Source organism: Lingula anatina, chromosome 1, assembly GCF_051362555.1.
Source record: "Lingula anatina isolate TDL-2025a chromosome 1, LinAna3.0, whole genome shotgun sequence".
Taxonomy (NCBI): Eukaryota; Metazoa; Brachiopoda; class Lingulata; order Lingulida; family Lingulidae; genus Lingula; species Lingula anatina.
The window spans coordinates 41,149,082-41,172,158 of record NC_141767.1 but is presented as its reverse complement, the minus strand read 5'-3'; the positions used below and the strand labels follow the sequence as shown (position 1 = coordinate 41,172,158).

Here is a 23,077-nt window from a genome sequence, read left to right as displayed (position 1 = left end):
ATAATAATAATAATAATAATAATAATAACTGCATAAATTGTATCTAAAAGAAATAACTTACTTCAGTTTTGGCATCTGCCCAGTAGATCTTGGCATTCTCTGTGTCCAGTGCCAGTCCATTTGGCCACCCCAAGTTGTCAGTGACCAGTACTTGTCTGTTCTCACCATCCATGTCAGCCCTCTCTATGACTGGGTCACTACCCCAGTCTGCCCAGAACATGTATCTGCAGAAAAAATGTTTTAATGTGCTTAATTTGAATGGACTTACATAAGACTTGTTTATTATTGACTTCTTCTCATAGGCAAAATCTATGTATAACCAAAATTGTCACATTGTCCAGGAAATAGAAATATTCAACTGAAAATGAGCACTTAAAAATGGCCAATGTATAAGCTTTCTTTGATAACAAAATACTTAGATTAGAAAAAAAAGGAGGGCATATTCTAGTCACTTACCCAGTGTTATGGTCTACCACTATAGCTCTAGGATTGTCTATGTTCTGCCAGAAGAGGACTTTCCTCATGCTGCCGTCCAGATTGGCCACCTCAATTCTGTTACGTCCAGTATCTGTCCAGTATATCTTACGACCCACAGTGTCCAGTGAAATGCCATCCATGGTCTTCAGGCCCTGAGTCAGGACATCTTCTACATCAGAACCATCCAAGTTACTTCGCTGGATTTTGTCAAGGCCAATGTCAGCCCAGTATACTTTGCCTGAAAAAGAGAAACTCTCATGAAAGATTTCTCTTTACTCAAAATTTTATTCAGATGACATTTACAAAGATGAAAATTCAATAACATCATTCTATTTGGAGAGGAACCAGTACTAAAATATACATTGACTAAAATTAGACACAAAGTTGAAATAAAATTACAAATATGCCGGAAAACAACTCATCAGACTTCTTTCACTAAAAGTTTCAAAATAAATGAAAAATACTCCCATGAAACTACCACATCCATTGATTACAATTGGTTATGTATGACACATCTCAATACATCACACTTACCTTCCTGTGTATCCACATCCAGTGCAATAGTATTCTTCAGCCCCTCTATAGGCAGTACAACATCAGCATAGTAGGGCACGTCCAGGGAGATCAGCCTGATATCTGTTTTACGAGCAAATATAATGTACTGGTTCAGTTCTGGCTGACATGTCTTGCCATCTGGTAACAGGTGGATTCCAGTGGGACACATACAAGTGTGAGTACTGGGAGGAGGGGCAAGAAGACATAGGTGACTGCAACCTCCATTGTTTACCATGCAAGCATTTGGGACTAAAATATCAGAGGAAAATATTTCATTGTTATGTGGATTAAGATTACTTTTGTGTTTTTTTTTTACATTTTTCAGGAACAATATTTACCATGAATAACAAAAAAGTAAAAGTAAATAAATCTAAAATCCTGCTCCTGTTCAATATAATACCCCCCTCCCCCCCACACACAGACTCTTATCCAAATTTTATTTTCTATCCAACAAATTAAACTCCACCAGAGGGAACCTTACTCATAGTCCTGCCCTTGTGATACACATGGATATCCATGAGGTTGTCCAGGCCCTGAACCAGCACACTCCTGTTTCCTCCAGTGAGTTTGTTAGCAACATGAATACTCTTTGTCTGCCAGTCAGTCCAATAAATATTGTCTTCATACACTGTCAGGCCAAATGGATGTGGTACTTCACTTGCCAGCAAGATCTGAAATGTGATAAACAGAAATGTACTTTATATTAAGAAGATGGGGTTGATTTAATTAGATACTACTTAAATTTGCAAACAATAAATCAATGTCAACAAAAAATGTTCACCAATGAAAATAGATGAAATATGCCTTTATGTATTTCAATAGTAGTCTCCAATCTCAAAAACCCAAGAAGGATTTTCTGATGCAATACTGTTTGTTTGGTAGGGCACCTTCCTGTGCATCCATTTCACAATTTCCAGGGCTTACTTTTCTATTAGAGCCATCCAGATCAGCATGCTCAATGACATGGTGACCAGCGTCCACCCAATACAACCTCCTGCTCTGGACATCAATGGCCAGCCCATTGGGCCAGGTCAAGTTCTGAGAGACCAGTATGGACCTGTTCTGGCCATCCATTCCTGCACGCTCTATCTTAGGAAGCCTGCCCCAATCTGTCCAATACATGTACCTTATAAGAAATATACAGAATAAGTTTACAAAATTAACAAAAATTATCATCTATTTTAACCGTAAGGCAAATGGCACAAATGGCCACATCCTCCCAGACTGACCCTTAGTTACCACAGTGATACCCCTTGGTATATCACATCTCTACGTTCCCTCTAACAAAAGATCTACAATGGTAACTCATGGCATATTATCTCTTTAGACCCACCCTGATGCAGGATCCACAATGATGTCCCTAGGCTTGTCCAGGTCCTCCCAGACCAGTACTGTTCTCATAGTACCATCTAGGTTAGAGACTTCTATCATATCGGTGCCTGCATCTGTCCAGTAGAGTTTCCTAGTCACCCAGTCCAAGGCCAGGCCTGCTGGGCTCTCCAGACTGCTGCCAACTATTATCTAAGTGATAACAAGTTGGGTGAGATGATAAAAGTTATTCATCTCTAACATCTTTTTTTTTTCTTTTTTAACAGATTTGTATTTGACCTGCCACAAGGCAAGTCTTTCCTTTAATTAAACTGTTATGTCTTAGTTTGAAGGGAAATGTATTCTTTATTTATAATTTTTAAGTCTTCTGGGTATAAAAATTTCAATTCAGATTCTTAAAACACTTATTTGATAGTAGAGAAAAAATCTGAATGACAAATAAAAATGAAAGTTTTGCAAAAGTGGGAAAAGAAGTAAAAATTGACATTATTCAATTCTTTTGGCACACCCTTTTAGCAACTTCTTTACCATAAATTTATATAGCTTTAATTTCTACCTCATCATATGATCCATCCCACAATGCCCTATTGATAGTTTCCATTTTAACATCAGTCCAGTAGATGTGTTTATCCCGACTGTCCCAATCCAATGCTAAGGCACCCTGCACGTTGCTGAGAGGTACAACTATGTCGGTCTTGTCTTCTGTGTCAAATGAAATACGACGGATGTCTGATTGATGAGAGAACAGGAGGAATTTCTCAATTTCTGAAAACAAAGATATAATATGCTATAAAATCTGATTCAAATTTTGGACATCAAATAAGTAAGCAAGCATTAAAAATCCTCTCAGGTAAATTTGAGTAAGCAGACATGCTGAAAACTTTTCAAAATGGCCAGACATTTGAACCGGGAATAATGAAAAATTTGCCGGACCTAATGGATTTTTGCCCAAAATCACCCTATTCGTTTGAGACGGATACTACAATTAGGTAGCTTACTTTGTTTGTGAATGTGATCGGATTGAAATGGAAGGGGAAAACGCTTTGGGTTTTATATAATTTTATTAGTGAAGTATGTCGAACGATTACTGTAAATTCAAAGTTGTGGTTCTTAAAACTCCAGTCGGTCCTTTGGACCGACCAAGTCCAATTTTTTACCGGTTAAGACAAATTTTGCCGGTCATGACCGATCGGACCGACAGTTTCAGTATGTCTGAGTAAGCATTCAAATTCTTTAAGGTGAATTTCTGTTAAATAATAAAAACAACTGAAAATTTTCAGTAAAGTTTTTTTCTTGACAAAATTAGTTGATGAGTCCCCTCACCTTGTGCACATGACCTGTTATCAGGCAACAGTCTGTAGCCAGTGAGACATCCACAGGAATAGGTGTCTAAGTTTGGAAGACACAGGTGACTGCAGCCACCATTGTTCATGCCACACCTGTTCACAGCTGTGCAAATAGTTATAAAAGGTTATTATATTAAAATATATTCCACAACTGTTGCAATAAAAACAGTCATTGTAGAGTTTTTAATACAGAATTTCTTAAGAAACATTTGTGAATCAAATAAAATTTTGTAAATGTCTCTAGACTGAAAAAATTATGATAATAATCATATGTTTAATTTCTTCAAAGCATTAAAGAGTCACCATGAAAGAAAAACTTTAAAATGTGTTAATTCACACAAAAAGATCTCACCAGTAGGCTGCCTCAGTGGGTGGAAAGTGTGAATGTCCATAGGGAAGTGCAGCCTGTTCCTCACTGTTACCACAGAGTTCCCATTAAATTTGTTTGCCTTCTTGATGCTCTTGGTATGCCAGTCTGTCCAATACAGCTCATCCTCAAACAATGTCACAGCAAATGGATGTGGAAGACCTGGAACAGAGTGATCTCTGCAAATTATGACAAATACCAACAAAATAAGGTCTTCGTTTCATTATTATTATAGTTATTGCATAGCAATAGTAGATCTTTATTTTTAAATTTCATTTAATGAACAGATTTGTACTTCAGTTAAACCCAAGTACAAATGAAACACTGTATAATAATTCTATTTACCCTGATCCAATACTATCCTCCTATTTGCTCCATCCAGGTCAGCACACTCGATCACATGATGCTTGGCGTCTGCCCAGTAAATTCTGTCCGCAGCATAGTCTATGGCCAGACCATTGGGCCAGAACAGGTTCTCCTCTGCCAGAATGTCTCTTGATGAGCCATCCATGGTGGACCTTTCAATCTTGGGCCTCTGACCCCAGTCTGTCCAAAATATAGTCCTAAAATTAAAAAAAGAAGGGAGTAGTCAGTAAAAAAAAAATCATTCTGGCTCTACCTGTGAATTGTTTTGCTTTAGTAAGAAAAATAATTCCAAACAATATCTTGGTTTCATTTATAAATGTGTTTTAAAAACTATCTACAGGATATTTTTTAAATTTAATTTTCTCTGTGCACATCTTACCCTTGGCCTGGGTGTGCAGCAATAGCCCGTGGTTTCTCCAGATTCTCCCACAGCAACACTTTACGCTGACTACCATCCAGATTAGCCACTTCCACCCTGGACGTCCCCGAATCTGTCCAAAACAATTTATTATGTATCCAGTCCACTGCAACACCCCCTGGACTCTCCAGACCAGTGTCCACTATATCCTGGACATCTGTCCCATTGATGTAAGCTCTCTTGATTTTGTCCAGAGTGACATCAGACCAGAACACCATGCCCAGATCATGGTGGAAGTCAAGAGCAATGGCATTCTCCAGACCTGCCAGGATTGAGGTGTATTCTGATTTGTCGGGGAGAACTTTGCGGATGTCAACACGGTTGGCAAAGATGAGGTAAGCCTCTCCACCTAGAAACAAAATTTACATTAAGCTCTGTGATATCCTGCCATTTTTAAGTGACATTTTTATATTGCTCCACAGTCTCACTAAAATGAGAAAATGAGATACTAGTCACTGCAAATTCTATTAATGGGATACAATATACTTGATTCTACATATGGTGGCAGTTCTAGGTGGATATTTAACTAGCTGAATAAAAATAGCCAATCTGCAAACTGTTGGTCTGATAATTATCAAAACAACTAATTATAAAAAAAAACAGCATATCCTACACATGTATGTATTTCAACTCACCTAGTGCCTTGCATCCTTTGCCATCTGGTTTGAGTTCATAACCTCTGGTACATGAACAGCGGAATGAACCCATGGTATTGTGACATAACTGACTGCAACTGCCCTCAATCTCACACTCATTTACATCTAAAATGAAAACACTTCATGTTATCTCACCTAACTTCATATATTGAGCAAGAATAGTTGTTATGTACAAAACTGTGCAATTTTTTATTCTTATTATGTTTGAAAATTATTACTGAAATTGAACTGAAAGTAATTATTGGTTGAAACCATCAAACCATGTCCAGCTTAAACTATTACAGCAAAATAAGGGGCCAAAACATTCCATACACCAAATTATAACTGCCCTTATACTAAGATAAAAAATTCATTTAACCTAGTGCTGGACTAACCTATGCAGGACTTCTTGTCCATCATGAGGTCATAGCCTACATTACATGTACACCTGGCCCCCATCCTGGTATTAGTGCACTTCTGAGTGCATCCACCATTGTCTGCAGAACAACTGGCTGGAGAGACTGGAATAGAAAAAAAAACAACAAACCTTTACATTTTAAGGCTTATTTCAAAAGTGTTCTGTTGTGTGTCATTTTCATTTTCCTCTCTATTTCCATTTACCTGAAAATTACAACAAAAAATGATAACAAAAATTCACCTGAAAAGATTCACCTGAATTTCTTCAGAATCAAAGTTAAAAGTAAATATTCTGCACTTTACCATGTCTCAGTTTATAATAGCTCACAATATTCCTGGCATATTTTTTTGCCCTGATTCAGACTTGCTGCAGACATTTTCATCTCCCTGGGGAGCACAGATTTATGAGAGAAATTGCACAAACTTACTGCACTTCTTTTCGTCTGACCCATCCCCACACTGGTCTTCTCCATCACACACCTTGCTGCTCCCTATACACTGACCATTGTCACACCGGAACTGACCCTTGCCACAGTGAGTGTTGTTATAGACTGGAGGTAAAAATGGATAGAATGATACCAAGATTACGTCTATGATCATTACCATTTGCATTATTACTAACATTATTACTAACATCATGATGACAACCATTCACTGTTTTTATTATCATTATCCTAATTAATCACGAGAACAGCTTGCACTTGATGTTCAATTATATCTATATCCATGAAATCATACAAATGGCTCAGTTAATAAGTACCTTTGGTTCATTTACTGATAACGGAACACTATAAAAGTAGTTCAAATAATTTCATCAAAAGCATCACAACAAAAGAGACATGCAAAATGCTTATCAATTGCACCAGGGAAGAGATTTCCAAATCCCAGTGCCTGAGCCACAGGCATGGTAATTTCACTGACAGGCACTTAAAAATTGACTTAATAGCCCTATGGTCATCTTTATACTCTGGGAAAGCTAAATGTCAGGTGAAGGGTGCCTACTTCACAAATAAAATAGTAAAAAACAGTGTTTTCAAACTTGATATGCCTGTGCTTATTAGAGCATGTAGATTTTTTTTACAATAACATGTACTTAACATGTACATGCCCCCCCCCCCCCCCAAAAAAAAGAAACTCCTGCAAGTAGAAAAAGATAAAACCTACCACACCCAACTTCATCAGAGTTATCACTACAGTCTTTCTCCCCATCACAGCGCCATATGTCCCTTATACAGAGTCCAGATACACATTGGAACTGACCAAGTCCACAGCTTGGGCTAGCTGAAATCAACATATGTCTTGAAAATTTTTCAAAGAATAAAATATTTTCATCTTTTTATGATGATTCATGAGCCAAAGTTTCATAAAATTACGCAAACTACTATCTTTGTTAATTTGTTTGTGATAATCTTACAAAAAGAGGAACATGTAGGAAAGACAATTCATTTACTGCATGTATACAAGAAACTACACAGCAAGGCTGGCAAACAGACCATCATAATAGGATGAAATTCAAAGAAAATATCATCTAGGCAAGATGGATGATTACAGACTTGAAAACATTTGAATAAGAACTTCAGTTACTTTTCACCTTGATGGTCTTGCTAAAAAGGTAAATGTGTTAGTATTTAGATGGAACTTACGACAATGCAGCTCATCAGAGTTATCAGGACAGTCATATTCTCCATCACACTCCCAGGCTCCATTGATACACATCCCACTAGAACACTGGAACTCTCCATCACCACAAGATGGCCGGCTATCTACAACAGAGTATTGAATCTTTATTTCTCTCAGTTCATACGTGCAGTCTCAGGCCCAAGGCAAGTCTGTTTCAGACATAAAAGGAAATGGTGTGAACTGCTACACAAGTCTTTACAATAAATAAATGCAAGACTGTTTTAATGAAATGCCAACAATGAACAAAAATTTGCTGGTTGAAATAACAAGCTAGTTATACGAGTGTGTTAGGTGTTCTGTTAATAAACTCTGTGGGCACACCTACCACATTTTTCATCGCTCCAGTCCCCACAGTCATTCTCTCCATCACAGCGGTAGGAGTGCAAGATGCAACGCCCTGTTTCTGGACACAGGAACTCGTCCTTTGTACAATTGTGTGGCGAAACAGCTGTAAGAGGAGAAATGGATTCCTTATTTAATCTGTCTAGTGTAATGTGTATGTAATACAAACAAGTTTTGTCATTTTTAGAAGTTGACCAAAAATAAAACTTGCACATGTGCACCCACACAATCACAATTATAACTGTAATAGTAATAACAATTTTTAGTAAAATAGAGTACACATACTATACAATGCCAATTTGTCTCAAGAATGTCTTCTAGAATCAAGTCATCTAATCTAAAACACTCACTGCAATCATGTTCATCTTCTCCCCCCTTACAGTCCTCATCAAAATCACAGCGCCATGTTGATGAGATACAAGTACCATCTGAGCAGCGGAACTCATTTGGATGACATGTTTGGTGTTCAGCTGAAAGAGAGAGAGAAAAAAGTATAAATAACAAGGTTAACCTTTCATTATCTACCTTTGCTATTTAGAAATCTACCTTGATTGATGAACTTATACCAGAAAAAGTCTGAATGTTTTTTTAAGCAACAACAATGAAAAAAAACAGGATTTCTCAACAGGAAGTCCAATGATACCTTCATCAAACTGATTTTTATGTAACTTATACTCTGTATTTTAATAATAAATGTGATGGAGTTGGTAGTCAGATACCAATTTAATGCAGTATGGGTTTTAGAAATGAGGAGATGATGAGGTGTAACATCACCCTTTTACATGGTCTTTACTTTTAGAAAAAACTGAAGAAGTTCAAGTACAAAAACCGTGGCACACCTTTTCACAAATTTGACAGGTGAGGTAAACGTAAAAAATGTGCTTCCCATCCATTATAATGACAGCCCTATCAAAAAAATGAGATATGAAAGGAAATGTAAATAGAAGTATGATTTCCTGTATTTACACCTGAGTGAAACACTTAATATCTTTTGTTGTGATTTTTTTTCTGAAATTATAGATACTATCTATGTGCACATTTACTATATGCAGGTTATACAAATATGAAAAATGTTTGGTTTTGAAAAAAATGATGTGACAGATTGCTGAATGCTCTGCCCTCAATTCAACTCGTCAAGTCATGCAATTCAGGACTTAACAAGAACAACAAAAGCTGTTTTAAGCAATTAACCATAAAAATGTGGCATTTACCAAACTAAATTCTCATGAAGTCTTACTTAAATATAGCTTATTTGAGACTGTAATTTGTGTGGGTGATCTGATTCATATGTGCTTTCTGACTATATTTTGGTTAGAAGTATGAATTTATGATTTACCAATCATGCTCTGAGTCTATTATGTATTTACTTTAAAACCTTACTCAATAAAGAGAAAGATCTGCTATGATTTATAGTAGTTTATGCTAAGCTGCAAATGTGTTTCCTTCAATTCTAAATCAGGTGTAGAAACATACATATTTAGAAGCACAACATATGTGTAACTCGTTAAAAAGACATGGATGTCTGCTGTTAAATGAATCTATCATAATTAAGCTACCTTCTGCACACAAATTTATCACAGTTAACTGAAATGTGCCTTGCAGCTTTCTCATCACCTCACAAAAGTTCAAGTTAATGGATAAGTTCAAACTGGATTTAGATATTAGTTTATGCTGCTTATTAAAATCAAATGAATCATTTAGAAAGCGGTGAAATTCAGATGTGGCATATCACAATTTCAAAGCTTTTATAGAAATCAGGATTAAAGGGAAGGGGGGACTTTCATGCGAAGGGCTTTTTCATGGCTTATGTCAGTCTTGGTGAATTATGCCCATCAACTGCTATTGGATCTATCATTATGACAAGAATACCAGCCATATTTCAGTCTAATGGCCTCATCTCAGTGACAGATATGGCAGTGACTGACAGCTAAAATACTCTAAAAACAACCTTCACCTGTCAAAGATTCTCTCTGAAAAAAGGAAAAATTGTACGTACTCCAAATTACTACAAGCAACCAAGCAATTTTGGTCGTCAAAACCGTGTATAAATGCCTTCTTAATGGCTCAGCATTCCCCACAGACAATTCCAATTCAAATACGATAAACAGTGAATTCAAACTGTACATAGAGATCAATTATAAGGTAAGCTTGAATACCCCTTCCAAATTCCAGTCTGCCTCTTTAAGTATTATGCAAGTTAATACTTTCTGAAGACCTGTAATTCTGTATCAAGTGGCTGTTTTTGTCGAGAGGTTTGCAAGGTGTAACGAGTGCCTACACAACTCCTGCAGTGCTTTTATCTCTCCTGTTTTTGAAGAGACCCTACATAACTGTAGCATATTTTCATTTCTACTTGAAGTGGCCAATCCCCATCATTTAAATGCAAGTGACATGTTGATCTTGGACTGCGATTCGACACTGGACAACAGCACACTAGAACTTTATACCTCTTGTCTACACAAACAAAAGAAAATTTTACAAAACCTAGTATTTAATTTTACTTCTGCTGAACTCATTTCACAGTTCAACAACACCCTCAGCAATGCTTCAAAAGTATGAAGTGCCCCTAAAAAAAGTCCTATCATGTGAAAAACAGCAGTTTTTCATAAAATCTGATTTACCTACTAGTACTGGAAAAATCACTTAAACAATCTATTGGTCTAATAAGTATTGATCCAAAGTCATAAATACTATGGATATTTTCTACCCACAAAGTTATTTCATGATATCACTTCCAAAACTCATATTTTTTATTTCCCAATGAAAAAAGATGGTAACAAACATATTCTCGTTTGAATATCATACTTACGGCAGATTTCATCAGAATTGTCCCCGCAGTCGTCGTCCCCGTCACATCTCCAGTGTTGACGCACACAGTTACCATTCTGACATCGAAACTGATCTGAGGTACAGTTCTTGTGTTCTTTAAAGAGATAAAAAAAATTAGCGTACATGCCTTGGCAAGTTTGTTACAATCATTTGAAGATCTTGTAACTACAACACATGTGAATGCTTTGTGTATAATTACTGCTGAAATGACATTAAATAAAGCTTCAAAATGTGCGTAAAAGTTGCTCTTAAGGTCAATTAAAATGCATTCATTCATTATCCTGAGTAGATTGACATTTATATTTATGAACCTAATAGTAGGGTTATAATTTTAGAGATCTATAAAGAACTGATGGGTCAAACTCTACATTAAAGGTAAAATGTTGCATTTCACAAGGACATGTGGTCGACAAAAATCAAACTTAAATGGGAAACCTTGATTGATCTATATTGGCTCTGACATTTAAACATTTTCACAGGCTAAGGGGACCTACTTTGTCCATTTTTCATGTCTGTTTACTGACAAATTACACTGAAAATAACAGACCAACAGAGAGATGCAAAGTTCCAAGTTCTAAACTTACATACTAATGCCATCTGACATACTGAAAATCTTGGGATAGCTTGACAAACTAAAAGATTTGATAGATCAAAAGATGTAGGTTACCCATGTGTTTCCGAATTGGTACCATTTTACTAAATAAATAAAATGGTATTGCCATTTTATATTATTTAAAGACATTCTGATTCTTAATACGAAGATGTAACCTTTGTCTAATGAGTGGGCTTTAGCTGGAAATACAACATATGGAAAAATAGTCCTATAACAACACTAAAAATGAATGAACAAAAGTAGTGGTTAGTCAAGAACATGAATACATGTCAATTAAGTTGTCAAAACATTCTTTACTATCTTACCACAGCTTATCTCATCACTGCGGTCATCACAGTCATTATCTCCGTCACATATCCAGTCTTGACGTATACACTTGCCATTGGAACACTTGAACTGGTCTGCTCCACACGTAGGGGGATCTAGAGTAGAGAAGAAGAGGACGCTGAGCAAGCTGTATTTTCCTGAAGTCCATTAGCTATAACTGTCCCCAATTGTGTTTTTATTCCTCATTATGGCCTATCACCAAAATCAGTTTTTTTTTTAATAAAAATTGTTACTGATCTATTCCCATCCTTTAAAAAAATGTCAGTTTATTTCTTTACATGATAAAATCAAATATATCTCAGTGTGTGTCTACCCTTACGTGTTTCAAAGTTTATCTTTTTCAATGTCATTTGATACTGAGGGTGTAAAAAAGCCTTACAATCTTAGCATAAGAGAGAGTGAAAAAGTCTTATCAATCTTCATAATTTCACCATTTCTTCAAAACACTTAATATCACAAGATGGGGCGTACATCCAGACACCCACTTGTTATTGACACAGCTGTCATATCAACATCTTCCAGATATGCAAACATATTATATTTAATAATAAAAGCATCATCACAGGAGGCTGAAGTAACAGTCTAGACATCGTGTTATCAGCAGGAACCACAATATCACCCGCCCCTGTACATCTACCTGTAACCCAGAGATAACAAAAGAGCCTACACCATGAAGAGAGACCCATTAAAAAAATATCCTGTTATGATTAGATTAGCAATTTCTACTCAATCACAGCCCTGCTTGTTGAATGATTATCATGTCAAAATTTATAGAAAAAACATTTGGAGTTGCTTATTATCTCCAATAGTATGTGTGGTTGCTGTTCTGATTGTGCGGAGTGGTGTTAAAGAAGATACAGGATATTTAAGCTGATATCGAACTTGTGTGGTCTCACCCTAGGATGCTATCTGTATTAGCATGTAACGCTGCAGTCATTCTACTTGAAATATCCTAGATGGACAGCTAATCAATCTACCTTTCATGAAGATGGGTTACTGCAGCTTTTTTTTTACCTTGGACACCCATCAATCATACTTCCATTCATTTCACCTTGTAAAATTTTTTAGTAACGATTCTAGTTTCCTGTTTTTTATTGTAAATGAATTGGATTCTCTTGTAAAACAATGAACCCGGGCAGGCTATAAAAACGCACTTGATATCTCTTCAAAGTGCAGCCGGATATCCTTGTATTCTCTTTTACGAATGAGTTTCGTCTAAACATTTCCTCCAAAGCTACATGGATCAATCTATTTTTTCATAAATTCTCATGCACAACCACTTTGTGAACAGATTCACAAAGAGAAAAATATACTTTCAGAGGATAGCATATTTGAAATAGTGAAATACAGATTATACACAAAAACAAAAAGACTGATGATAAAATGCAAGCAGGTGGACTGGGATAAAGGCAAATTCCTCACAAGCTAACCTATCAGTATAAATTAATCAAAAAATAATTAGATTCTATCTGATAAAAAGATGGCAGGTAAACATACATCATCACATCCCTGCTTAATCCAGATAACACCGATTAGGAAGTAATAATAAAACAAAGGGAAAACCACAGCATATCTACCAGTAGGAATACTGCTATACCAAGGAAGTAATAATTTACTAGACCAATCATTTCCTGCACTTAATTCAGGGACCCATAAGTCATCTACCTGTCAACCAGACTCCACCCCGAGTTTGAAAGATCACTGGAAACTCACCTCCATCCTTGGCACACCCATCCACAGTTTACAAGCCCCTGAAACCCAGGGTGCAAGCCTCAGCCCATTAGGTAAAGCAGAGGCAATGAGGTAATCTTCTCATTTGGTATAGACCTTTTTCATCTTTTGCGGAAATACGAAGTGCGCATGACAGGAACCGCGCGCCACAGGGGTCATAGTGGTCCTCTGCTGTTTCCAGCATGGCAATGCTAGGTGTAGATGATGTACAAGGTGCGCATATAAAAAGGTCGTATGAAGCGTGCATTGCTTTCTGACAAACTAAAAAGGTGGCTGAAGCACAGAAATGCGTAAACTGTAGGCAAGAAACAGCTATTTGGACGGAGAATCAAGCAATTAAATATTTTCTTTCTCAGTTTAAATACGATGCGCTTTGCAACTAGACTTCACCTAAGCGTCCGAGCCTTGGCTGTACTTTCAATAGTGATGACGAACTAAAGCTTCGGAGTTCTTTTAAATGCTTCCGATAATAAAGATATGCGAAAGAGACTCGTTATTTTTTATATATACATGTGTAAAATAAAAAAGCCAGTAGACTCGTACACAGCTTTCAAGAGTGTGGACAGGTGCGCAGGCCTACCTCTTCACAATTTTGTACATGTATATATGCAAGCTGTGGCGATATCACCTCATGTACCGGCAGTGTCAATTCATTACGATTTTTACGTCTTGTTTGAAGGATATCTTAAGAGATTTTTAAAGTGATAAAATGAAAAGATTTTCTGCATTGTTTGACTCGTAGCTACTGTGTATACAGGTAAAACTGACACGCAGATCGTTCGTCGGTGAACTGATTAAATCGTTTGGTACCTGATAAGGCATCAGGTGTTACTTGTTCAATTGTTCGGTAAGGCGAGCGGCCACAACTACGACCTTTCCTCTGTAATTAAAACCTTTTAAGTGTTAAATAGGTGAGACAGGAATTCTCGACTCTTTCCCAGACGATAATTAAAGTTTACCTTGTCTTACTCTAGTAGGCCTATATGTACAAAATTTACGACAGGTAAAAAATGTCAGCCTTTCGGTCTGACAAGTATGAACATTTGGTCAAACTGAAACAAAAACAAAATTGTAGCAAGAGGCCAAATTATTTGATTTTTAAATGTTTTCATGCGTATTTTCATCGTTTTCAATCACACACAATTAAATCATTCAAATAAAGTGTTTCCCACACATTTCAAATTTTTCAACTATCTAAGACAGTTAAATATACGTAGGCCTACTTTAATACTAAGCATATTTGTATTACTTTACAAATACGTTGTTGGATTATGTTTATTATCCATTTTGTCTTTACCATACATGTATTATGTACGTGTAGCTTACAGAAAGGCTTTTCTGCATTTTTTGTATTTTCCAATTCTCTTGTCATTGAGTTCAGAAATAAATAACTTTTTATTTCGCCGATAACGCGTTCAACAAGAGCCGATGTACTTTCTTCTTCGTATGTCTCTGTTGATCTTGATAATATTCAGTAATACGTATACGGGATTGAATACATAATAATATAAATTTTATTAACGTCTCACGTTAAAAAAATAGAACCCACCCTGCTAAGGGTTATTAGAGACTAAAACCTGTGATGGGCCTACAACATTTAAAATGATCACTTATCAATAAAACACACACAAAAAGGATATTACATACAAAACTTTTCAAACCTTCTCTTTGTTGTTACACAAAAAGGCGTGAAAGTTCTTGAATTTTTTGTAAGTAGAACCCCCGTGTAAAACTTCACAGCTTTTACTTTCTTTTTCCATAATCTCATGCTTGAAGTCTTTTCTTAATTTTTAGGCCCCGGCCTATTCTTCATTTTTTACTTCAAATCTTTATAATTTTTTTTCTCGCATTTTTTACCCCCGAGTTCTATTTGCCGATAGTTCGTTATATCCGTTGTTTAACTAAGCATTTCTGTTTTTTATTAAAGCACCGTTGATCTCCTAATATTATAGTTTTTCTTCCCGCCTTCGAAATGCTCAGCGCAAACGCGGTGCCCTGCTTTTGATCCAAACCTGCTAAATTTTCCTTTCTTTCTACCATATTTTTCATTCTAACGGGTTTGTTGGGAACTTATTAAACCTCATGTGTCGATCTCGCTTACTGTTATTGTAGTAGCGGGACAAAAAGCACGTAAACTCAGCCATGGTTTTTAGCACCGCTGTAAGTGTTTCGACGTAGCAGGGCTCCCCTTCCCACAATGCAATTTCAATTTCCGGAAAAGATGAAAAAGGCTAATTCAGCAGCTCTATAGTCAAACCTCCCTAAACCCTCACCTGTCAACACTCAGGGCCCTACTCCAGAGTCATGTGTAAGGAGACATGGCGGGATTACTCTCCTCTCATCTGTAATGTCCACATCTTGAGGAGGATCAGCACAGCACAGTATCACTGAGACGGGGAGGGGGACAGGATGACCACTTTCACCCCTCCTTTCACAGGGGGTGTTATAGGTGGATTAAATAAGCACGATATGGTATATAGGAGATAGGCAATTAATCTGATTAAGTGTAAAATTAATTGTGATGAGGATTGAAGTTGTAAAGTAGTTGTGCTAGGCTGAATCTGGTCAACCTTTGAGTGTTTAGAAATGGAAATTTGGTGGCCAAGAATTTTAGAAAAGACTTACAATAATGATGACAAAGAATGGAGTCAAAGCCTAATTTCTATATTATTATATATATTATCTATTTCTATGAATAAACAAGTTCAGTCAGTTTAATAATTTATACCTAGTCTTTTAGGTCAGTACAATCCTGAACTGATCTTTTCTCCCTGTAGTACATATACACACATATTACTGATATATACAATTTGCTGTGTATGTGGTGTTCAAAATTATCATTCACAACTACAAGCACCATCACTTGGCCTTTAAGAATGCCTTTAAGACTACATTGATTAATTTCCTCAAAATCTTTTCAAGAGGTCTCCAATAAAGCAGACTTGTACATCACTGTCTATCTAGCTAGCAAACAGGGCCACCTGCCTTACACAGCAATTTTGCATCCTATCAAGTCATGTGTATATGGCAAACTATTCATGGTGGCTTTTTTTTAAAGAAAAGTCCTATCATATTCTCATGTGTGTAGAGCCATAAATGCCCCTGCCAGTGTTCCTGTCACCAAACTGGTAACCCTTTAACATCTATCTGTCACCCCTGTGTGGTGTGTAAAGGGGTGGACAAAGAGCATAATGACAACAAGTGAGCCCACATCACTTCAGTTGAAGTCATTAAAAAAGATGCTGGGGAAGCATGAAGTGTTAGTGTAATGACTTTGACAAGCCCTCTGCCATAAACGGGACCACCTTGAAGTAACGAAATATTTGGAGTATGAATAAAGAAATGATTTCATTTTTTTTAATTTCCCACTTGAGCTTCATTCAATCCACTGAATTTCATATCTGGTAAGAAATTCAGATTGCTCAACAGGAAGAGTATTGCTTAGAATGTTACTTGATAGATACATCTGATATCAAATTAAACCTGTGTAGGATGAGTTCACACATCACTCCATTGTAACTAAAGTAATCATTAGGGGCCTTTGAGTCATTGGTATAAAATTACTATGGATTCATCCACTTTAAATTCATAATACATGTCATTAATTGAACTCAATTTGCAACCAGTCTTAAATGCCAGGTTTACATTTCAGCCATTTACATTACCACATCCAAGGAGAAAATAGATGAGAAAAAAATCTGAACCTTATCCAAATCTTTTTTTTTTCTGATGGATGTTCTGCCATAAAAACAGGTCTGGCAGGAGTAGAATTACTCTGATTAGAATTCCTATGGAAGAAGACACATCAGGGTCAGGTCTGATGTCTAGCACTGGTCATTTCAGCCTTCAAGATGACCATCAAGTCAGTCCTCTTGAGCCATCTTCATAATGGACAGTGCATTTTATCAATGTCACCAATGTGCTATGGCAAACAAAGTGTGAACATTTGGGCTAACTGCGCCAGTTTCTATATTTCAAATCCCCTGTAATTTAAGAAAAGACAATTAAATAGAGAAAAATAAATATACATATTCACCACCGTGATGTGATAATTTTCATGGCACAGCACAAGTGACATGGTAATGATCAGATACACTGACCTTTGGTCAAATGTTTCAGATAAAAAAGACGTCTGTCTGGCGACAGCTTGACCATCATATCTCCAATCTATCTGACCAGTACTGACCACAGAGACCAGTTTGTCAAATAATCAACAGAAAAGATGTGGGTTGATTACTGATGTCAGCTGATTTTGTATAACTTAACTCAAAGTATACTACAGTTAGTACTCTGAGCCAAGATGTTACTATTTGCTCCAGACTTAATAAATGAATGTGTTCCCAATATAACTAGCATGAAACACAGCTCAATAGAGATACAATTTCAGTTCCAATATGCATCTGAAATATCAAAAATTTCTCAAATCCAACATTACTTAAAATTTTGCAACATTATTATAGAACATTTTTTTCATCATGTTCGAGTTCCCCAGGTTTAGATTTTTCTTTTTCTTTCCACTCAATCTGATCCGTAGATGAGCACTCAGTGAAGTCTCACTTTCAGCAAACAACACCACCTGCTCTCCACAGCCAAAACAATGGCAGCACTTTGATTACATGCCAGTGTTTTTATAGGTATATCAATCTACAATAATCCAAGCCAATAACAACAAACACTCTCTCCCCCCTCCTTTTGTACTAGCTCTAACCCACTTGACCTTACTTTCTCTCTCTTCAAATGCTGCTGTATTACCATCACTAACATTCCAGTTCCCCTTCAATCAGCAAGGCTGTGAAAAGGGGAATAATGATCAAGACCCAGGCCCGCCCGTAGCGAGCAATTTTAAAGGGGAGGGGGTTCTTTTTCAAAAAAAAAAAGTGGACCTTTTACAATAAAACTTTTGTGTACCTAGATCAAATTTTACTCAGAATTGACCTTTTTCTGACAAAAAGGGTGGTTCTTTTGAACCCCCGCCCCCCCCCCCCCAAACCCCTCTGGCTATGGGCCTAAGACTGGTATACAGCACTAACAGTATGTGTGATATACAAGGTTTTCCTTATTCTAGTTGTACTGTCATGAACAGCACATCACCTAACACTGCTACATATGTTAGGGTTTCACTTTTTCTTAAAGGCATTATTATGGTATATTGAGAAAAAACAGAATATGAATTTTATTGAGAAAAAACAGAATATGAATTTAATTTTCCACAATGCTCATCTCTGTCAAGTCTCTGGATCCTGACAGCCATTTTCTTCATCACCTTCTGGAATGTTTCAAGAGGGATATATCACCCTTTTTCCAGGCAAAAGTTGTCCTTGAGTTGATAAAGTGTCCTTGGTCTTTGCATTTTTTGCATGTTTCTTTTTTTCTTTTCCTTTTCATATTGAAGAGGTGATAAAAGTTATATGAAAGAACAGAGACAAAAATGTTAGAGATCTTTTGATATGAAAGGACACTGAATTTGAAAAACCCATGTCCTCATGGAATAAAATCAAATAATCAGACTGACAAGAAAACATAATGCATTCAGCAGGATGAAGCTTCTCCACATACAGCCAGGGCCACCAGAACTTTCCTTCATCAGCAATTTCCAGAATACTTGATTTCATTGATTTTATTGAAATATACACTTAAACTGAATATGATACAACTAATACTTCACCCCAACATCATTGCATGTGTTTCGGTCTTTATCTTCTGAAAATGTTCAGATAAACGTAAACCAATTTGATAAAGAGACACAAGTCTGGATATAAAGACATTTTCCTCAAAATGGTGACATCAGACTCGTAATACATGCCGCTAAAAAGAAACATCAACTTGAGATGGGAGCGATAAGGCAAAACATGACGTATGTAAGCAGACACCTTGTCTCTTCTCTAAATAGTTTGCTTTGACAGAGGAAAAATATTAGGATTCCTAGATGCTACTTAACGGCTGACTTAAAGGATTCCTGAATATTTTTCTTATGTATGTCTGAAATCAGTAGAGTCAATGGTGCTTAAAATTGTATGTAAGGATTCTGAAATACTACATTAATTGTATCTATCCACAAGGTGATCATGTCAGATAAAATTAGATATTAGTAGCAGAAAAGAGGAAGGAGTGAGGGGAGGTGTGGGGGCAGGGGGGATAAGGCTGATTGGGGAAATGATACAAAATGATTACAAAAACAAGATACCTTTACTGCTATCTAAACTCATGTGTCTGGACACTACATATTTCATAATGCAAACAAAAACTGTTCATTGGTTTGCACACCAGTGGTCCACATGGCAGGACATGATAAAGCACAAACCCACACCTGTAACGCATGCCTTACAGATGTTCTATCTTCAAGTGATGGATCAGATGAACTTGAGCTGAACTTGGACACTGGCTCTCTACAAGACGGTAGGCATCTACAACCTATTTGATCTTCTACACAAAGGACATATATCCTGAGCTGGTGTCATGACTTTAACTTAATCTGACATTTGATAAAAAGTGTCATCACTTTTTTCTGCAACTGCCTATTCATCAAATTTAGAAAAAATAGTTTTAAAAGTAAAAAAATTAAAAATATTGTTTCACATGTCTACATTCAGTAATTCTTCCTTTCATTTTTTCTCACTTGTTGTCAGTTTAAAAAACCAAAAGGTAAAATCACCATGCAAGACAATACAAGAATATTTCCATAAAGGTTTACCACAGTTTTAAAAGATTCAGTACTTAATCAACATTTGAGCACATTTATACTGGGCATGTGCCGACATACATGCCCGCGTATTCTTACCACATTTTCCAGGAGCTTCATCATTTCCATTTTCGCAATCATGATCTCCATCACACACCCAGTGCTTAGGGATGCATGTGCATTCCCCACTGTTCACCGGCTCGCATTGGAAACGATTCAAAGGACATGTGCACTGCTCTTCACCACGGGCTGCTGAAAGACAGAAAAAAAGGTTTCAGTCACAAAATGTTTTAGTACACATGTTGTACCTACAGGAAGGTTAAGTAAAAAAATCAAATCATATACTTTAACTTTTTATCATTTGGAAAAGTAATGTCAATTTGTCATTGTCAGTGGGCTCCCTGTAACTTCATTGTATGATTCACAGTGTAGGCCATTTTCAGTCCACAAAAGTCATGTGTGAACACACACCTTTATGACCTGAAACTGAGTAATGTCTTCTTAGAGTGAAGTCAGTTTAATTTTTTTCCTCAAAGTGGAACCAATTTTCTGAAACATCAATCAACTTTTTTACTTAAATTTGACATGGTAGACAATCGATGCCCATTCAAATATTAAAAGGGTCTTTGTCCATCATGACATCAACTCTCATAAATCTAATTTTTGTATTTTTCCTTGCTATTCTTCAAAAAAATAGTACCGTCTTTGTAGAAAGCTGTTTCTGAAATCAATCCTCTGCCAGCATAAGGCAACAAAGTAAAAACTGTACAAAAGCACTGCAACAAAAACCTTTAACAGGCTCCTCTTGATATCTGATAGTAAAATGTGCCGAACTCTCTTAAATTACAGACTTTCTGCCCTGCCCTCACAACCTCTAACATAACATTCTGTGAGATTTTTTATACAAGAGCAATGAAGTAAATAACTTTTCAAGTAGTGAGATTTGTGCTTAACTAAACTTACCAAAGACTGGCAGTTTCCTATTCATGGCAAAACTGATCAAAAAACAAAGTAATAAAACCCTTATGTTTTACTTACAGCCATTCTCAAAGACTGTCTTCCTTTTATTTTTTAAGAGAGAAAAAAAATCAACCAAATTATTACAAGAATCCTAAACAATTTTTTCAAAGAATATTTCTAAGTGTCCGATGTATCTGTTAAGGTGACTGTATACAGACATGTCCACAATCTCTTGACCCAAGATGACCCTAATGACCAGTCTAACACCTGTTTATCTCAGGGGATCTAATTACTACTTAACTGCCTATCACCTCCCTAATCCAACCCAGGCTAGTAACCATAGCTCACACAAATTAATTATACCTATAGGAGTACCAGCAGGGGGTTTGCACTTAGCTATTATTTCTCTGGATATTTACTGCAAGTTCCCTTTTACACAGAATTTTAAGTATTTAGTTGTTTGTGCAGATCATATGAAACCATGGCATGCAATGTTGGACCAAGAGGTAGGCTGCCATTCAATTTAGAATCCACTACGGTACTCAACTGCTAATTAAAACAGCATTGAAACAAATAACTGTTTAGTTAAATCCTCATCTTTTGAAATTCACTTGAGTTTCATTTGAGGAAAGACCATAGTCGACAGGTATCGACACTGTATTTCACACAACATGTTTCCCACTTAATACAAATAAAAGTAAAACCGTATTCAATCTAAGTAACAATTTCTCCTTTCTAGACAACACATGGTTAAATTCTACATTGCACTCAAGACTTAAAAACTTGGCATCATTGCCAGACACCTTTTCAAGAGATAAAAGAAATCTTGGCTTCTGCAGGTATCTTTATGTCTACAAGTTTCCAAAAACATCTATCCATTGCCAAATGTTAAAACTGAATAAAACACTTCAGCCCACTGATATAGAACCCATCTTTCTGACATGAGCACTTGGCAAGAAACTTTGTTTTGTAATCTTTAAAACAGAAGGACCTTGAAACACGAAAGCATCTGACAAGTAGCATTCAACTGAAAGAACTTTTATACTTGCATCAGAAGAAGACTGTTTAAAAATCTTTGGCATACTTCAATGGCTATTTTTCATTCATATCTGATATGTACCTTTCTACATCACATTCAAATCATACCTAAAAATTTGATCATAGATGAAAATATTGTTCGGTGATGCACTAGGTGCTGTCTATAAAGCTGCAGGAACATACAAGCTTCAGACAAATAGACTTTGAGCAGAAAAATTAGGGAAATCCAATGAAATAATAATATTTACTGGTGAACTTCCTGGACACAGTTTCTTATTTCAACCACAAACACAAGTATGCAACACTTCAGTGTGTTACCAAAAAAGATTTTAAAAAAGTGCTTTGCAGATTTCTCTCTTTCAGGGAAGGGGGTAACAGTAAGAATTCTTCAGTTACAAGGGTTTTGATAAAAACATCTCATTAGTGACAGCAAGGACATTCTCTAGCTAAAATACAACTTTACACCATGCCAACTAATGAAAAACATTCATTTGTCACACAGATTTAAAAGGATTCTGGTAATCTGTTCCACAGGAGATCAAAACACATCTGCCATTTGATAATAAAAGTGAAACCTAAAAGGCAAGGAGAGATTAATGGTAAAATGCAATTACCAATCCACAGACTGGTTGAGATGCCATCAATTTGTAAAGTGTATTTTTTTTTCATGTTCAATTTCTCTTTTTAAAAATAATTATACCGGAATGTGGGAACAACTTCACCCATAAGGTAATGCCATTCCCTTTCCTACATACTTCAGATTTCTTTTTTCAATGTTGAAAATTAACAGCTAGTACCTTGATCATTTCTACTGCATTAAAAAAAAAACGTTTGAACTGGTAAACTAGTAACATTTCACACATTAGATTCTGACATTATGTCTCCTTAAAATGTTCCCGGGGGATGAAAAACCTTCTTTTCACGTCAGATCCAATCTGAGGAGATCTGAAACGAGGAGGAACCCTCCA

General features: G+C 36.4%; 1 protein-coding gene across 3 annotated transcripts in view; it reads right to left on the bottom strand.

Moving 5' to 3' along the window:
* Positions 1-23,077, bottom strand: part of LOC106164455 (low-density lipoprotein receptor-related protein 4) — a 45,121-nt gene that overhangs the window by 6,839 nt on the left and 15,205 nt on the right. For 2 of the 3 annotated variants that reach the window (XM_087016410.1, XM_087016419.1), the window contains exons 2-22: positions 20,211-20,363; positions 11,680-11,796; positions 10,742-10,855; positions 8,283-8,402; positions 7,916-8,038; positions 7,554-7,673; positions 7,075-7,191; positions 6,339-6,461; positions 5,889-6,014; positions 5,494-5,619; positions 4,820-5,207; positions 4,420-4,637; positions 4,060-4,236; positions 3,685-3,810; positions 2,918-3,126; positions 2,366-2,553; positions 1,957-2,158; positions 1,514-1,703; positions 1,012-1,281; positions 457-715; positions 62-224 (exon numbers count right to left, since the gene is read on the bottom strand). In XM_087016410.1, coding sequence (XP_086872536.1) covers positions 62-224; positions 457-715; positions 1,012-1,281; positions 1,514-1,703; positions 1,957-2,158; positions 2,366-2,553; positions 2,918-3,126; positions 3,685-3,810; positions 4,060-4,236; positions 4,420-4,637; positions 4,820-5,207; positions 5,494-5,619; positions 5,889-6,014; positions 6,339-6,461; positions 7,075-7,191; positions 7,554-7,673; positions 7,916-8,038; positions 8,283-8,402; positions 10,742-10,855; positions 11,680-11,796; positions 20,211-20,363 — 3,629 coding nt within the window. The remainder of the gene's footprint in view (positions 1-61; positions 225-456; positions 716-1,011; positions 1,282-1,513; positions 1,704-1,956; positions 2,159-2,365; positions 2,554-2,917; positions 3,127-3,684; positions 3,811-4,059; positions 4,237-4,419; positions 4,638-4,819; positions 5,208-5,493; positions 5,620-5,888; positions 6,015-6,338; positions 6,462-7,074; positions 7,192-7,553; positions 7,674-7,915; positions 8,039-8,282; positions 8,403-10,741; positions 10,856-11,679; positions 11,797-20,210; positions 20,364-23,077) is intronic. The other variant, XM_087016415.1, reaches the window with a different exon arrangement.